The 14,782-nt window shown below is 42.9% G+C and overlaps 1 protein-coding gene across 12 annotated transcripts in view; it reads left to right on the forward strand.

Moving 5' to 3' along the window:
* ICA1 (islet cell autoantigen 1) overlaps window positions 1-14,782 on the forward strand; it is a 163,595-nt gene that overhangs the window by 125,638 nt on the left and 23,175 nt on the right. For 10 of the 12 annotated variants that reach the window (XM_027540067.1, XM_027540064.1, XM_027540061.1 and 7 more), the window contains exons 9-12: window positions 3,160-3,257; window positions 5,771-5,823; window positions 8,558-8,620; window positions 8,731-8,763. In XM_027540067.1, coding sequence (XP_027395868.1) covers window positions 3,160-3,257; window positions 5,771-5,823; window positions 8,558-8,620; window positions 8,731-8,763 — 247 coding nt within the window. The remainder of the gene's footprint in view (window positions 1-3,159; window positions 3,258-5,770; window positions 5,824-8,557; window positions 8,621-8,730; window positions 8,764-14,782) is intronic. The other 2 variants (XM_027540068.1, XM_027540071.1) reach the window with 2 other exon arrangements.

The following is a 14,782-nucleotide window of genomic DNA, read 5'->3' on the forward strand; positions in this document are numbered from 1 at the left end:
AGTTGAAAAGAGTAAGTCCTTGACATCTGTTGAACTCCTCCTTGTGGTTGCACATTTCCAAGATACACTTACACATGTGTGCCCAGCTTTTAGCAGACGTTTCTGGGGGCGTGTGTGTGTGCGTATTTAGAGAGAGAGACAGAAAGAGAGAACACCCAGAGTGCAGCCCATATTCCAGTTGCCTCATTTGTCCCAATGCTACCCTTCACAGCATTTCCCCCTCCAGGCCAGGATCGTGGATTCCATTTAGTTGTTGTGTAGTGGAGAGATGGAAAAAGCAAACAAGCATGAGGAAACTAATGGGGGGGAAATGTTAAGTAGTGAGGAATGTGAGTAAAGGAACAGTCTCCCTGTGTGACCCCTGTTGACCTCTTTATCCAGGTCTCGCGAGACTCTTCCTGTTGCCCCCTACACTACAGCCCAAACAAGCCAAGCTGTTTCTACCTCTTGGCCTCTGCACAGGGGCCCCGTGGTCTCCCGAGCTGCCTGTAGCTGGCTCCTTTGCGCCATTTAGCTCTTAGTTGAAATATCACTTCTAAAAGAGGACATTCCTGCAGACTATGATCAGTCAATTTCTAGCCCACTATTTCAGTTCTCTGCCTGGACCCACCACTTGCTGATAATTTTGTCTGTCTTGTGTGCCATGGATCCCCAGCACCCAAAACAGTACCTGGTCCTTGGTATGTGCTCAAACACTGCTAACTGAGTGTACTACTCTAAATGTCCAGGAATAAGGAATCGTTAAAAATGATGGCAGCGCTTTTTGGTTGTAGTTTATGCAAGAAAATGCTTCAGAACCCTAATCAGGGGACATAGATTGAAAGAGAATCTAGAAATTGACAAATGAACACACATTTATATTTTTAATTCAATATTAGTGTTTAAGATATAAAATCTTTCTTACATTCTGCACTGTAATTGCTTTGAACATGAAATGTCTACATAAATTGGTCAAGAGGACATCTCTGCTCTACGAAATATCTACTATACAAAATAAAAATATCTACTATACAAACAAGGATTCCAATTATGTAAGTAGATGAGTATGAAAATAATCAGAAAGGAAATATATTAAAATAGTAACACAGTTTTAGGGAAATGGAATTATGAATAATTTTTCCTTTTTTCACTTTCCAAACATTCTACATGTGGTTTTGTCATTTTTCTAATTTAAAAAATATTTTTAAGAAACAAAACCTAATATAAAATGTGTATAATGAAATATTAATAAGACTGTATGTATTTACAGTTTGGAGATGGGCTGACTTTCTTGAATTTGGCGTGCTCAGTGAATGAGGCTTAATGGAAAATGGTAATAACTGGTCTGGGCTTTGCAAAAGCTGATAGGACTTTGAGTATAAACAGGTAGGTAAAGAGAGTTTTTTAGACTTCCCTGGTGGCTCAGCGTAAAGAATCCACTGCTAATGCAGTTCAATCCCTGGGTCTGGAAGATCCCCTGGTGAAGGGAGTGACAACCCGCTCCAGTATTCTTGCCTGGAGAATCCCATGGACAGGGGAGCTTGGCCAGCTCCAGTCCATGGGGTCACAAAGAGTAGTACACAACTCTTTGTTGTTAGCGACTAAACAACAACAACAAAAATAAAGAGCTTTTTAGGTTAAAGCAGCAGAATGAGCAAAGATTGGAAGAGAGCAACTTGCACACAGGAGACCAGGAGGGGAGAAGCCTAATTGAATGGAAAGTCTCTTGTGGTTGGTGGGAAGGCATCTGGAAAAGTAGGATAGGAACACATTTTAGAAGATCTTAAAACTTGCTCACGGAAGTTTAGAAATGGAAAGAAAGAAGAAAGTACTGGGTTTGTGAGAAAAAGAGTAACATGATGACCTGGGCATTATAGGAAAATTATTCTGGCAGGAGGGGTGACACCAGCATCCATCTGATGCCCATGAAAAGTGAAAGTGTTAGTCGCTCAGTCGTGTCTGACTCTTTGCAACCCCATGGATGGTAGCCCACCAGATTTCTTTCCCATGGGATTCTCCAGGCAAGAATACTGGAACAGGTTGCCACTTCCTCTCCAGGGGATCTTCCTGGCCCAGGGATCAAACCTGGGTCTCCTGCATTGCAGGCAGATTCTTTACCATCTGAGCCACCAGGGAAGCCATAGCAGACTCCAAAATCAATCCCAGCTCTGCTCTGCCGAGACTCAGCCTTCAAACCATCTTCACCCAGCCCTCTGGTCATCCATTGGTGAATGAGAAGTAATTGCCTCCTCTGTGTGTGTGTCACGCTAGAAAAGTGAAGGATGAGAACGAGGGAGACGGGAACAGAGAGGTGAAGACCCAAAGGATAAGGACTTGGATTTTGATAGTTATAAGAATACAAGCAGGATAAGTGTCTTGAGATACTTCCTTGGTGTTTGAATTATAATTAGGGCCAGAAATAGAGATCTTTTGTGTAACTCAGCATTCGGTTGCTAACAGGAATGTTTTGCTTTTTCAGGCTTTGTCATTGGTGTACAGTTCCTAGGCACTTGCTTTTTTAAAAACAAAAACAAAAACAAAAATTTTCCTTAAATATTTAATAAATTTTAAGAACAGTCACTCAAAGAAATTATTTGCCAAAACAAGATTCTCACCCGTTCTTAATCTATGAAGATTTAGATGTATCTTCTCTGTCCACTCGTGGGAGTTAACTTATCAGAATATGTTAAGCCACTATTTTGAGTTTAAAAAAAAAAAAGGGTGGGGCGGGGAGGGGAAGGGGAGTTTGTTTGCTCTTTTTTTTTAATAAGCTGTTTTAGATTGCAAAATAGCAAACAAAATTAAAAATAAAATTGCCTCATCTTTGAGGGAGAGCAGACTTCTGTTCTGTCAGTGTGTGGGCTGCAGACAGAACAGAGTGTTTATCTTAGCTGCATGTTAAAGATGGAAAATAAAGTTAGCAATTGCCAACAGGCCTTCTTCTGAATAACTTATCACAAAGGGAAAACATAAATCTAGTGACAAAACAACTCTCCTTTACAAGCTCATATTTCTTGGATGGGTCCGAGAACATAAAATTTCATTCCTGTTGACTTCGTTGGTTCAAGGTTAACCTCCCTAAACGTCTCATTCAAGGTTTGATGACTGGGTCCAGTGGCAGTTGAGTGTTTAACTGATGTTTCTTTTGCTTTTGTTTTCTTTCCCATTATCACAATCAAGAGCTTACAAGACCCTATGAGGAAACTGGTGGAGAAAGAAGAAAAGAAGAGGATCGCCCAGCAGGAAAGTGCAGAGGCCGTGGCGGAGGAGCCAAGTCAGTAAGTAACCGCTCCTTAACTTGGCAAACCTTCCTTCCCACAGCTAAGGGCTCGCCTCCCTCCCTGGCCGAGTCTGCTGGGGTCTCTGGCACAGGGTGATGGCTTTCTTTCCTCAGTTCTCAGAGTAGATGTACTAAAACAGAGGCCAGACTCCTCCCCACACATATTCCTCTAGGCAGGGACCCACCTGTCCCGATAAGAGACCCATACCCGGGGTCTTTAGGAAGGGCGGCTTGAGAGGAGTTGACTGGGGCCAAAGAGGCAGGAGTGCCCGGGGCTCCTGGCCTGAGCCCCAGGCTCGCACTCTCTGGGGTGCCTGGACCCTGTCTGTTCCTCTTGTCACCATCAGTTTTGAGGGCCTGTCCCAAATGGGAAATCCCCGGCTTCTCACTCACAGAAGGAAATAACCCATGAACTTGCTTCACAACAAGTATAGCCCTCTGGGGTTCTCCTACACAAGTGTCGGGTTTTGACGTTTTGTTTTCTACATACAGACCTTCCGTTTTCTCTTCTGTGAAGCAGAGGGCAGCTTTGAGGGTAGGAAGTGACTCTCCATCTTGATTTCTTGCCTCTTCGTAGAGAAGGCACCTCCAGTCATTTTAAATACTTTGAAAGATGAACTTTTCCACATACATGGTGCATAATTCCTAACCTCATACAGCAAGGAGGAGGTTTCAGTGTGAACCTATGCTTTTTCTGATGAGATGTCACAGCCCGTGAGAACCGGCTGACCTGGGAAGGCAAAGGAGTTCGCCTGACCTCCATTCACTCTTCCTTGTCCACACAAAAAAGTTTAGATGACAATCTTGTGGTAACACAGGCTTACATTTCTACTGGGTTTCAAAATCAGTTCAGATAGATCTTTTTTGTCCAGCAGAAATATTTGCTGCCTGTAGTGGCCCTCTGTAATTTTAAAGCGAATACGAGAAAATGTGTTTTTTGCAAAACAAAGGCAATTTTTTATTGTAGGAACAACTATAGAATGTGGTCTGAATCTAGTACAGTTGACTCTTTGAGGTGGAAGCAGTTTAACCTATTACTAGTAGTAATGGTAATCTGGGCTTCCCGGGTGGCTCAGATGGTAAAGACTCTGCCTGCCATGCAGGAGACCTGGGTTTGATTCCTGGGTCGGGAAGATTCCCTGGAGAAAGGAATAGCAGTCCACTCCAGTATTCTTACCTGGAAAATTCTACGAACAGAGGAGCTTGACAGGCTATGGGTGACACAGAATCTGACAGGACTGAGCAACTAACACACAATGGTAATCTAACTGCCATTTAGTGAACACCTGCTGCTGCTGCTGCTGCTGCTAAGTCGCTTCAGTCGTGTTCGACTTTGTGTGACCCCAAAGACAGCAGACCACCAGGCTCCTCCGTCCCTGGGATTCTCCAGGCAAGAACACTGGAGTGGGGTGCCATTTCCTTCTCCAATGCATGGAAGTGAAAAAATAAAGTGAAGTCGCTCAGTCGTGTCTGACTCCTAGCGACCCCATGGACTGCAGCCCACCAGGCCCTTCCGTCCATGGGATTTTCCAGGCAAGAGTACTGGAGTGAACACCTACCATGTACTAAACACAATGTCAGGTGTTCTCTTCATGTCGTCTCAGCTCATTCTCATGATGCCCCTCCGTGTGATCAAGGTAGGCTTTTCCCTGTTGTGTTAATGATGGAAGCGAGGCTCAGAGAGGTTAAAGGTCTGCCCACAGCCCCTGGATAGTAAGGGGCGGGGCCTGGAGTGAGTCCTGGTGCCTTCTTTTCACTTGGTGTTACTGCAATTAAAATAAAGCATTAACTTTTACTCAGAGAGGAAGAACCACCCAAGATGGTGTTGATTGGTTTTAATTAATTTCATATTTATTCATTATTTTAGTACTTCCTCTTTAAAGCTCAAGAAGTATAACCCAGTAACCATTTTAATGACATTGAAAATTTCATAAGAATTTTGTTCAGAAATAGTAGGTAAAGTGAACCACTGTGCTAGGAAGGAGGTTCAGAGACACCGGCTGGACCTCAGGACCGTGAAGTGTCTCTGCCGTGATCCTACCCGTGAGTAGTCAGAGTTCAGTAGGCAACAGTCTTGTTAATTTGAGAGTGATCCTGCTGTTAGCCTTATGTACAGTAATTTAGCTAAACTCCTGAGGTGTCTTCTTCTGTAACTACAGAATCAGAATAAACACTCATTTGTCCATCAGTTTTTTAACTGTGTTTTTAAAAATGATAGTAATTACCTATCTTTGTTATACCTAAGTATCCACTTGGATGTTTATGGAATATGTGCCTTAGCATGAAACTAAATCCAGATGTTAAGATACTACTAACTACCTTTAGTACAGGGACAGGAGAAAGTCAGCAAATTTATTTCTTCTTCCAAACATGTATAGCATGTAAATGGCTATATGTTCCTATTTTATGTGTGTGTAAGTACAATAATAGATATTGTACATAAAATCTGACTCTGTCATAAGTATGACATTTTCAGAACAATATTACTAAACTTTGTTTTTTAATTTTAAGGTTAATTTCACTAGAGGATGAAAACCAGCACAAGGAATCCTCTAGTTTTAAGAGTAAGTTTCGATTTTTTTTTTTTTTTTTTTCAGAATTGCTTCTGAAATACTACTGCACAATAGCCGACTCATTTTCTTTTCTGTCAAACTCCTTCTAGACCTTTTTATTTCCAACTGAAAAAAATTATGTATTTACTTTCCTTCTTAAGAGTTTAAAGTTCAAATATCAGTGCTGTTGACCCCATAGTATTATGGAGAGAGGCTGTGTATTTTGAACGAAAAAACAGCCATCATTAGTCATTTCAGCAGCAGCCTGTTAGGGGGGCATCGCAACTGAGACTGGACAGAGAGCTGTTTGCTTTACAACAGGTGATAACGTTGCTGCGTTACCATTACGAGCGGTAGCTGACGTTTGGGCTGTGGAGACGGTCGTGATGAGATCACATAATGACACTGGGGGGGTTTAATTTCCGCTGTGTCACGGGGTGGGTGCTGGGCCTTGTTGGGAATCCGATGGGAGGGTTCGGACTCTGCTCTTCAGGTGGCTCCTGGGCCTGCTCTGTACTAGTGATCCGATGGGAGGGCTCGGACTCTGCTCTTCAGGTGGTTCCCGGGCCTTCTCTGTACTAGTGAAGTGTAAAAGCAAAGTGTTAGTCTCTCAGTCTTGTCCAGCTCTCTGTGAGCCCCTGGACTGTAGCACGCCAGGCTCCTCCTCGCTGAGTGACCCCAGATGCCTGGGGCACACTGACCCTCCTCTGATCCTGAGGGATCACAGCGCTTGTGACCCAGACACTGTGCTGGGCAGGGCTTGTCAGCAATCCCTGCCTCCTGCCGTTATAGCCTGCTCTTTTATCGGCAGTTCTCTCATAAGGAGCACGGGGTCGGGTTGAGTGTGATGGAACTCACGGGATGGAAAACTGAGTCTTTCACTGGGACTCGAATCCTTGGAGATGAAGGGACCAGTCTTATATAGTGGGGAGAGATCTGAAATGACCTCAAGTGCCCGTTCAGCCTGGCCCTCCCAGGACACATCTGCCTCCGCTCTGCTCCGTCATCTCCTGGAGACCAGACAGGCAGAGTACACCCTGGAATCCCCACTCCCTTCCATCTTTTTCCCCAGGCTTTGTCTTCCTTCCATCTTTCTTCCTACTTTTCCAACCACGTCGCCTGCTTTATTCTCCTTCTTCTCCCATTTGACTGCTTCGTTTGCTTTTCCTCATCTGTCTTTGAACAGGAAAAACAAACTGTCACCGTTCTGCCTCCGCAGCTTGACTTCCTGTCATCCTTTCATACTTGTTTGCCTTCCCTTATGCACGACTTTGTTCATTTGTTCAGCACACGTTTGTCTGTGGTGGGCTCTGGGTGTTCAGTGGTAGATCCTTCCAACATGGGGCGAACTATTACACAAGTTACTGGGTAACTCCAACTCGAGTGAGAGCTACAAGGGCTGTTTACAGGTATTTGTGATTGGGAGCCCTCACCTGTTTGAGGGCATCGGGGAATTATCTCAGTCAAGGCTATTGCAAGACCTGTCAAAGCAAAAGAAACAGCCTGAGTGAAGACTGTGAGCCAGGGAGAACCAGGAGAAGGTCCGAGAAACAAGGTCCTAAAGCATGAGGGAAGGAGGGAGGAAGTGGTAGAAGAAGGCAGAGAGGCAGGCTAGCCATGTAAGAGTTCTCTGAACAGTATTGATCCACACCACCAACCTCAGGATCATGCAAGGCCTGTAGCCTGAAACCTGTGGGAATCTTATAGTTGAACAGGAAAATTTTAGTTTTGTGGAAGCACGAAACTCCAGTTTATTATGTTTGTATTCAAGGCATTTATACAACATGTGACAACACAGGGGATGCAGTTTTCCCTTTGTGCAGTATATTCACTTGCCTGTGGGAGTTGCATGATATTTTGAGATTGTACCTGTCGATCACCCTGTTTCATAGATACATAGAATGGAAGCCATTATAAAGAAGTGCCATCTGCCTTTTATTCTGGGACTTGTAGAAAGTCTAATGTACATATGAGCAAACCAAGTTTTAAGGCTGTGCTGTTGTGTACACACACTTTATTGGGCAGAAGGGAAAAAGAGTTCCTACATGTTCCTTGCCCCCACACATGTATAGACACCTCCATTAGCAACATCCCCCACCAGGGTAAATAATCAGTGAGCCAGCATTGACATATCATTATTACTCAGGTTCCATAGTTTACATTAGATGTTGTACAGTATGTAGGTGTTCACAAAGGTATAATGGCACATATCCATCATTACAGTATCATGCAGAGTGGTTTCACTGTCCCAGAAATCCCCTGTGACTTCACCTATTCGTCTTCCCCTCCCCCAAACTCTAGCAACCTCTGGTCTTCTCACTGTCGCCATTGGCTTTTCCCAGAATGTCATATGGTTGGAATCCTGCTGTGTAGCCTTTACAGGTTGGCTTCTTTCACCCAGTAATCTGCCCTTTTATTTTAGCCAGGCCATGTGACTGAGGTTCATTAGCCCCAGCAATTTGTCGTTGGGTACTTAAGTCACACATGTGTCCCTGGAAGGAGAATTGTTAGATCAGTGGCATATAGTTTTTCTACCAAACAAATCAAGGATTCAGGGCAGTTAATTCGGCGTTCATTGAGAGCCAGTTGCTTGAGTAAAATGTCAGCTGAGGACCCCTGCTCCTGCCTGAGGGAGTTTTCAGATACATTTGTTCCTGAAGCATGTGCTTACCTTATACCACGTTAGTATATGAACTCCACACCTTTCTGAAGTGGTGATAACCAAATGCATGTGTTCTATTTACAGCCGAAGATGGAAAAAGTGTTTTATCTGCCTTAGACAAAAGCTGTACACATAATGCATGCGCAGGTAATCCAGATTAAGGAAAACAACTCAATTTTAGTAATTTGACTCAAACTCCTTACAAAATGAAACTGACATAATTTTCTTTTCTTTCTTCTCCTCTAATGAACCTGTAGATGAACTTTTAGACATGAAACCCGAGGAAGGTGGTAAGATTTATGCATTTCTTTGGGGTTACAGTTTTTTAAAATATTTTAAATACTGTGGTTACATGGAGGCAAATGCAATTTTTATCTTTTGAATAGCTTTGCATTCCCAAGCAATTGTTTTTAGGTAACTGCCATTTGTCTTTATGAAGTGAAGTAAAAGTTGCTCAGTTGTGTCTAACTCTTTGCAACCCCATGAATAGTAGCCTGCCAGGCTCCTCTGTCCATGGGATTCTCCAGGCAAGAATACTGGAGTGGGTTGCCATTCCCTTCTCCAGGGGATCTTCCCAACCCAGGGGTCAAACCCAGGTCTCCTGCATTGGAGGGAGATTCCTTACCATCTGAGCCACAAGGGAAGGCCAAGTGACTTTAAATATCCTCATGCACAAAGAGTATGTGCAGATCCGTTATCATTATAATGTTCAAACCAGTAAAGCTAAAAGGTGCTACGTCAGAGATTGTGTGCGGGAGTAGAAAAAACATGGCTTTCAGAATCAGACAGACCTGACTTTTGAATATGGTTCTCTTATAAATAATCTCTATGGCCTTAAGTAACTTGCTTCATCCTTAAACTCTTTTAGCCTCAGTTATTCTCATTTGTAAATTGGAACCAGTAGCAACAGTCTTGCTGGGTTACTCTCAGGTTCAAAGATCAAGTATGCAAAGGGTCTTTCATATCTCTGACACAGGGACACTCTCTAAATGGTAAGCAGTTGAGATGTGGGATTAGAAATGTTGCCCTGCTGGGACTTCCCTGACAGTCAGTGGTTAAGACTCTGAGCTTCCACTGTAGGGGGGCATGGGTTCAATTCCTGGTTGGGGAACTAAGACCCCACATGCAGCACATGGCATGGCCAAAAATAAACAAATAAATAAATAGATTATAAATTATGAGTTTATGTAATTTTCAAAAAAAAATCTAATTATGAAAAAAATAAAAAATATTGCCATGCTGATGCACAGTGCTCATCTTCACTGAGCCTTACTTAAATGCAAAGGGAGAGCTTGCTGGCTAGGTAGGCCCCACATCCCAGTCCCCAGACCCAAAAGTCATTTACTGCGTCGCCCCTCAAGGAGATTCCACAACTGTGGGTCTGGATGAGACATGCCTAGTTTTAAGTGATCCCAAGAAATTGAGTGTTTTCAGCTTGCTCATAGCATTTGCTTTTCATCCTACCAAGAGTCTCCTCCTGATTTACCATGGGTCCAAAATATCCCTGAGATTGTCATCCAAATTCTAGAGTATCTCTTGCCCCAGGGGGTTGGCATACAGTCTGCCCTGGACTGACAGGTTTCTTTCAGGACCAGAAGTGGGCCAAGATATCCTGATGGCCCCAGTTACCTAGGGCTGACGACTTTCTCTATCCAGTCTTTGCTTGATTTGGATTTAGTTCCCAGAGTGTGAGAGGAGAGAGTCTGGGAAACAGAGGTCATTGGTTAAAGATTTTTTTCAAAATTGGAAAGGCAACAAAACTCTAGCATTAAGTTTCCAAGGCTTAGAAAAAGAGTTTCCAGGGCTAAGGAATATAAACTTCAGTGCAGAAACCTGCTTTCCTTATTAATTTTTCACTCCACCATGCAATATTTCATGAAGGTCCATGTGTATTTTATCAGAATGTCTACTTATTTGTGAATGTTGAAATCACATAAGATTATGAAAGTAAAAGAGCAAGTAATAATGCAGATTGCCATTACATGGCCTATGTTTTCATAAAATCATTTCTCCCTTGGCTTAAGGATAGAATTTTGATGAAATAAAGGTGTTTTCAAACAAATTAATTTTCGGAGGAGGAAATAGTTCAGTCTTACAAACTGAGATAAAGATAATAATGTAACAAGTAATAGGTACCTCCTACCTAGTTTTAGCAAGTCTTAACAGTTAACGAATTATTCATACATAAGCTTCAACTTATTTTGATAGGAATATGATTTCTCTTATTCCAAACCTCTTGTTTATATAGCTTGTCCTTTGTTTTTATTATCTCCTACTTAATTTCATTATTTTAATAAGCATAATTTTTGAGTAGGTGGTGTGTTCACATTAGTGCAAAAAACAAAATGATAATAAAAACATATACAGGAAAAAAACAAACCTCTCGCCCACATTACTGCTACCCACCCTCCTCTCTGTTCCAACACTCCCTCCCGTCTTGCATCCCTGCAGTGTTTCTTTCCACAAACACAAGCACATTTGAGTCCACAGTCTCATGTTTCCCCACTTCTTACCAAAAAATATTCTTGTTTTTGGATTTTGATTTTTTTTTTAACTTGGTCATAGCAGTACATGGCTAACCCAGTAGCCATGCATTTCTTCTCAGAATTTAGTCAGAAATACTCCTTTCCAAGATACAGTCATGAGCTTCTTCCATCCCATGGGCCAAGATTCACTGGAATAAGATTGCTATCTTTCTCCTTATTTAAAACTACTTCCACACCTCGTTGGTTTAAAGGTATAATCTTTGTTTCGTCAAATTGCAGCTCATAGGCTTTTTTTTGAGCACTCAATTTAATTCTGAAGATAAAGAAATGAACGTGCTCTTCCTCAAACTGTGTACTCATTCTCAGGCAGAAAAATGTATTTACAAATTTTCTTGGTTAAATGCAGTTTGACATAATTTCTCCTTTCCCTGTATCACTGCCAGCCCACAAAGCCCTCCTTGAGTCATGAGCCATTCTTTCCCTCTATCTGCTTCTTCTGCATCTGCAGCCCCTGAGGTAGCATCAGCTTAAAAATTAACACAGCCCCAAGTATAAAAGTATTCCCTCAGTGTACAAAGAACTTGAGGTGATGGAAGAAGAGAATGCTCTTAATTAGTTGACTTCCAAATATGTGCCCTTTGGAAAACTGCCAGAAGAACCAAATCTCAATTTAAAATGCTGGTTGTAGTATGTGAGACATTAAACAATCAAGAGTTAAAAAGAGCTTAATCCAGGGAAGGCCGACTTTATAGGCCTGGTGGTGGGGCTGTAAGCTCTAGCACCCTGCTGCATGGGGGCCCGTTCACTCTCAGTGGTGATTCTGTTCAACAGGCAGTCCTGGTGCAGTGTTGTCAGAGAGCAGACCACTTCTGACAACAGCAAGGACACAATTCCCCAGGAACCATGCCCAGCAAATCACTCTGACTCAGTGTCATAGTGAAATGTGTTTTCTCCTACTAAATAGATAATGAAATTAGAAGATGCTTGCTCCTTGGAAGAAAAGCTATGACAAACCTAGACAGCATATTAAAAAGCAGAGATAACAATTTGCCAACAAAGGTCCATTAGTCAAAGCTGTGGTTTTTTCAGTGGTCATTTATGGATGTGAGAGTTGGACCATAAAGAAGGCTGAGCACCAAAGAATTGATAGTTTCAAATTGTGGTGCTGGAGAAGACTCTTGAAAGTCCCTTGGACTGCAAGGAGATCCAACCAGTCAATCCTGAAGGAAATCAACTCTGTGTATTCACTCTAAGGATTGATGCTGAGGCTGAAGCTCCAATACTTTGGCCACCTGATGCGAAGAGCTGACTCATTGGAAAAGACCCTGATGCTGGGAAAGATTGAGGGCAGGAGGAGAAGGGGACGACAGAGGATGAGGTGGTTAGATGGCATCACTGACCCAATGGACATAAGTCTGAACAAACTCCAGGAGATGGTGAAGGACAAGAAAGCCTGGCGTGCTGCAGTTAATGGAGTTGCAAAGAGTCAGACATGAGTTAATGACTGAAGAACAACAAATAGATAATGTAATGGAAAACCAATATTTGGCCAGTTTATACAAACGTTTCAAGTGAAGAAGAAACTGAGTTACAGTTTGAAATACTTGGAAGTGGCTCTAAAATCACCTTGTGACCACATGTGATGATCCTTAGCCTCAATTCATGGGTTATAACAGGTAGAACTTCCAGATGTTCAAGCTGGTTTTAGAAAAGACAAAGGAACCAGAGATCAAATTGCCAACATCCGCTGGATCACCGAAAAAGCAAGAGGGTTCCAGAAAAACATCTATTTCTGCTTTATTGACTATGCCAAAGCCTTTGACTGTGTGGATCACAATAAACTGTGGAAAATTATGAAAGAGATGGGAATACCAGACCACCTGACCTGCCCCTTGAGAAACCTATATGCAGGTCAGTGAGCAACAGTTAGAACTGGACATGGAACAACAGACTGGTTCCAAATAGGAAAAGGAGTATGTCAAGGCTGTATATTGTCACCCTGCTTGTTTAACTTATATGCAGAGTACATCATGAGAAATGCTGGGCTGGAAGAAGCACAAGCTGAAATCAAGATTACCGGGAGACATATCAAACCTCAGATATGCAGATGACACCACCCTTATGGCAGAAAGTGAAGAGGAACTCAAAAGCCTCTTGATGAAAGTGAAAGAGGAGAGTGAAAAAGTTGGCTTAAAGCTCAACATGCAGAAAACGAAGATCATGCCATCTGGTCCCATCACTTCATGGGAAATAGATGGGGACACAGTGGAAACAGTGTCAAACTTTATTTTTCTGGGCTCCAAAATCACTGCAGATGGTGATTGCAGCCATGAAATTAAAAGACGCTTACTCCTTGGAAGGAAAGTTATGACCAACCTAGATAGCATATTCAAAAGTAGAGACATTACTTTGCCAACAAAGGTCTGTCTAGTCAAGGCTATGATTTTTCCAGTAGTCATGTATGGATGTGAGAGTTGGACTGTGAAGAAAGCTGAGCATCAAAGAATTGATGCTTTTGAACTGTGGTGTTGGAGAAGACTCTTGAGAGTCCCTTGGACTGCAAGGAGATCCAACCAGTCCATTTTGAAGGAGATCAGTCCTGGGTGTTCTTTGGAAGCAATGATGCTGAAGCTGAAACTCCAGTACTTTGGCCACCTCATGTGAAGAGTTGACTCATTGGAAAAGACTTTGATGCTGGGAGGGATTGGGGGCAGAAGGAAAAGGGGACAACAGAGGATGAGATGGCTGGATGGCCTCACCGACTCAATGGATGTGAGTCTGAGTGAACTCCGGGAGTTGGTGATGGACAGGGAGGCCTGGCGTGCTGCGATTCATGGAGTCACAAACAGTCGGATATGACTGAACGACTGAACTGAACTGAACTGAACAGGTAGAAATCTTGTGTTCCTCAAAGTTGGGCCAAGAAAAATAACTCTCAGATAACTGAACAGAAAGTGATGGCATAAAGCAGAAGAGAGTTCCATCCACTCAGCTCACCTAAGTCTCCTAACTTGGTTTCATCCAAAAGATCCCTCTCTCAGATGGGACTGGCTGAACGAATTTTAGAATTTTTTGATTGTTCATATTACAGTTAAAATGTTTGTCTTCGGCTGCTTCCTCGGTTTCCATACAGACTTGCGATTCTGAATTCTGGCCAAACTTCAGAATGACTGAGAGCCTCACTCAGTAGGTCTGGATGAGGAGCTGTAGCCTGAATCAGTAACACGTGTTTCTGTCCCTGCCCCAGGTCTTTCTCAGTCGTTCAGAAGGGTCCCCTGTGTGTGTGTGTGCATGCACGCCCCAGTCGTTGCTGACTCTTTGTGATGCCGTATGCTGTCACCCACCAGGCTCCTCTGATGTTCCAGCAAGACTACTAGAGTGGGTTGCCATCTCCTTCAGGGGATCTTCCTGACCTAGGAATCAAACCTGAGTCTCTTGTGTCTCCGGCATTGGCAGGCAAATTGTTTACCAGCTGAGCTTCCTGGGAAGCCCCTCCTATACTTACCCATGTATGTGTAGCTGGCTAGGGATCTGACTGCTTCCTCACAGCTATGTCTTTTCTCATAAACTTTCCCTTCTCCCTGTCTTCCTCAGTGTCCTATGGAGAACTGCTGGGTTGCTTCCTTTCATGAGCTAATGGTGCACTTTTAAAACCGAGTACTGTTCTTACTTGATCACCTTATAGTCTGGAGTGTTCTGTGTAGATTTACCCATGCTCCAGGTGTCAAGTTTTCTAGTAAGATTGCTTGCTTGTTAAATTCTAACTTTACAATGGAGGACCAGGCTTGGGGATCATGAAAAAGTATTTCTGAGTGTCTACTCA

The sequence above is a fragment of the Bos indicus x Bos taurus genome, chromosome 4, assembly GCF_003369695.1.
Source record: "Bos indicus x Bos taurus breed Angus x Brahman F1 hybrid chromosome 4, Bos_hybrid_MaternalHap_v2.0, whole genome shotgun sequence".
NCBI classification, from domain to species: domain Eukaryota; kingdom Metazoa; phylum Chordata; class Mammalia; order Artiodactyla; family Bovidae; genus Bos; species Bos indicus x Bos taurus.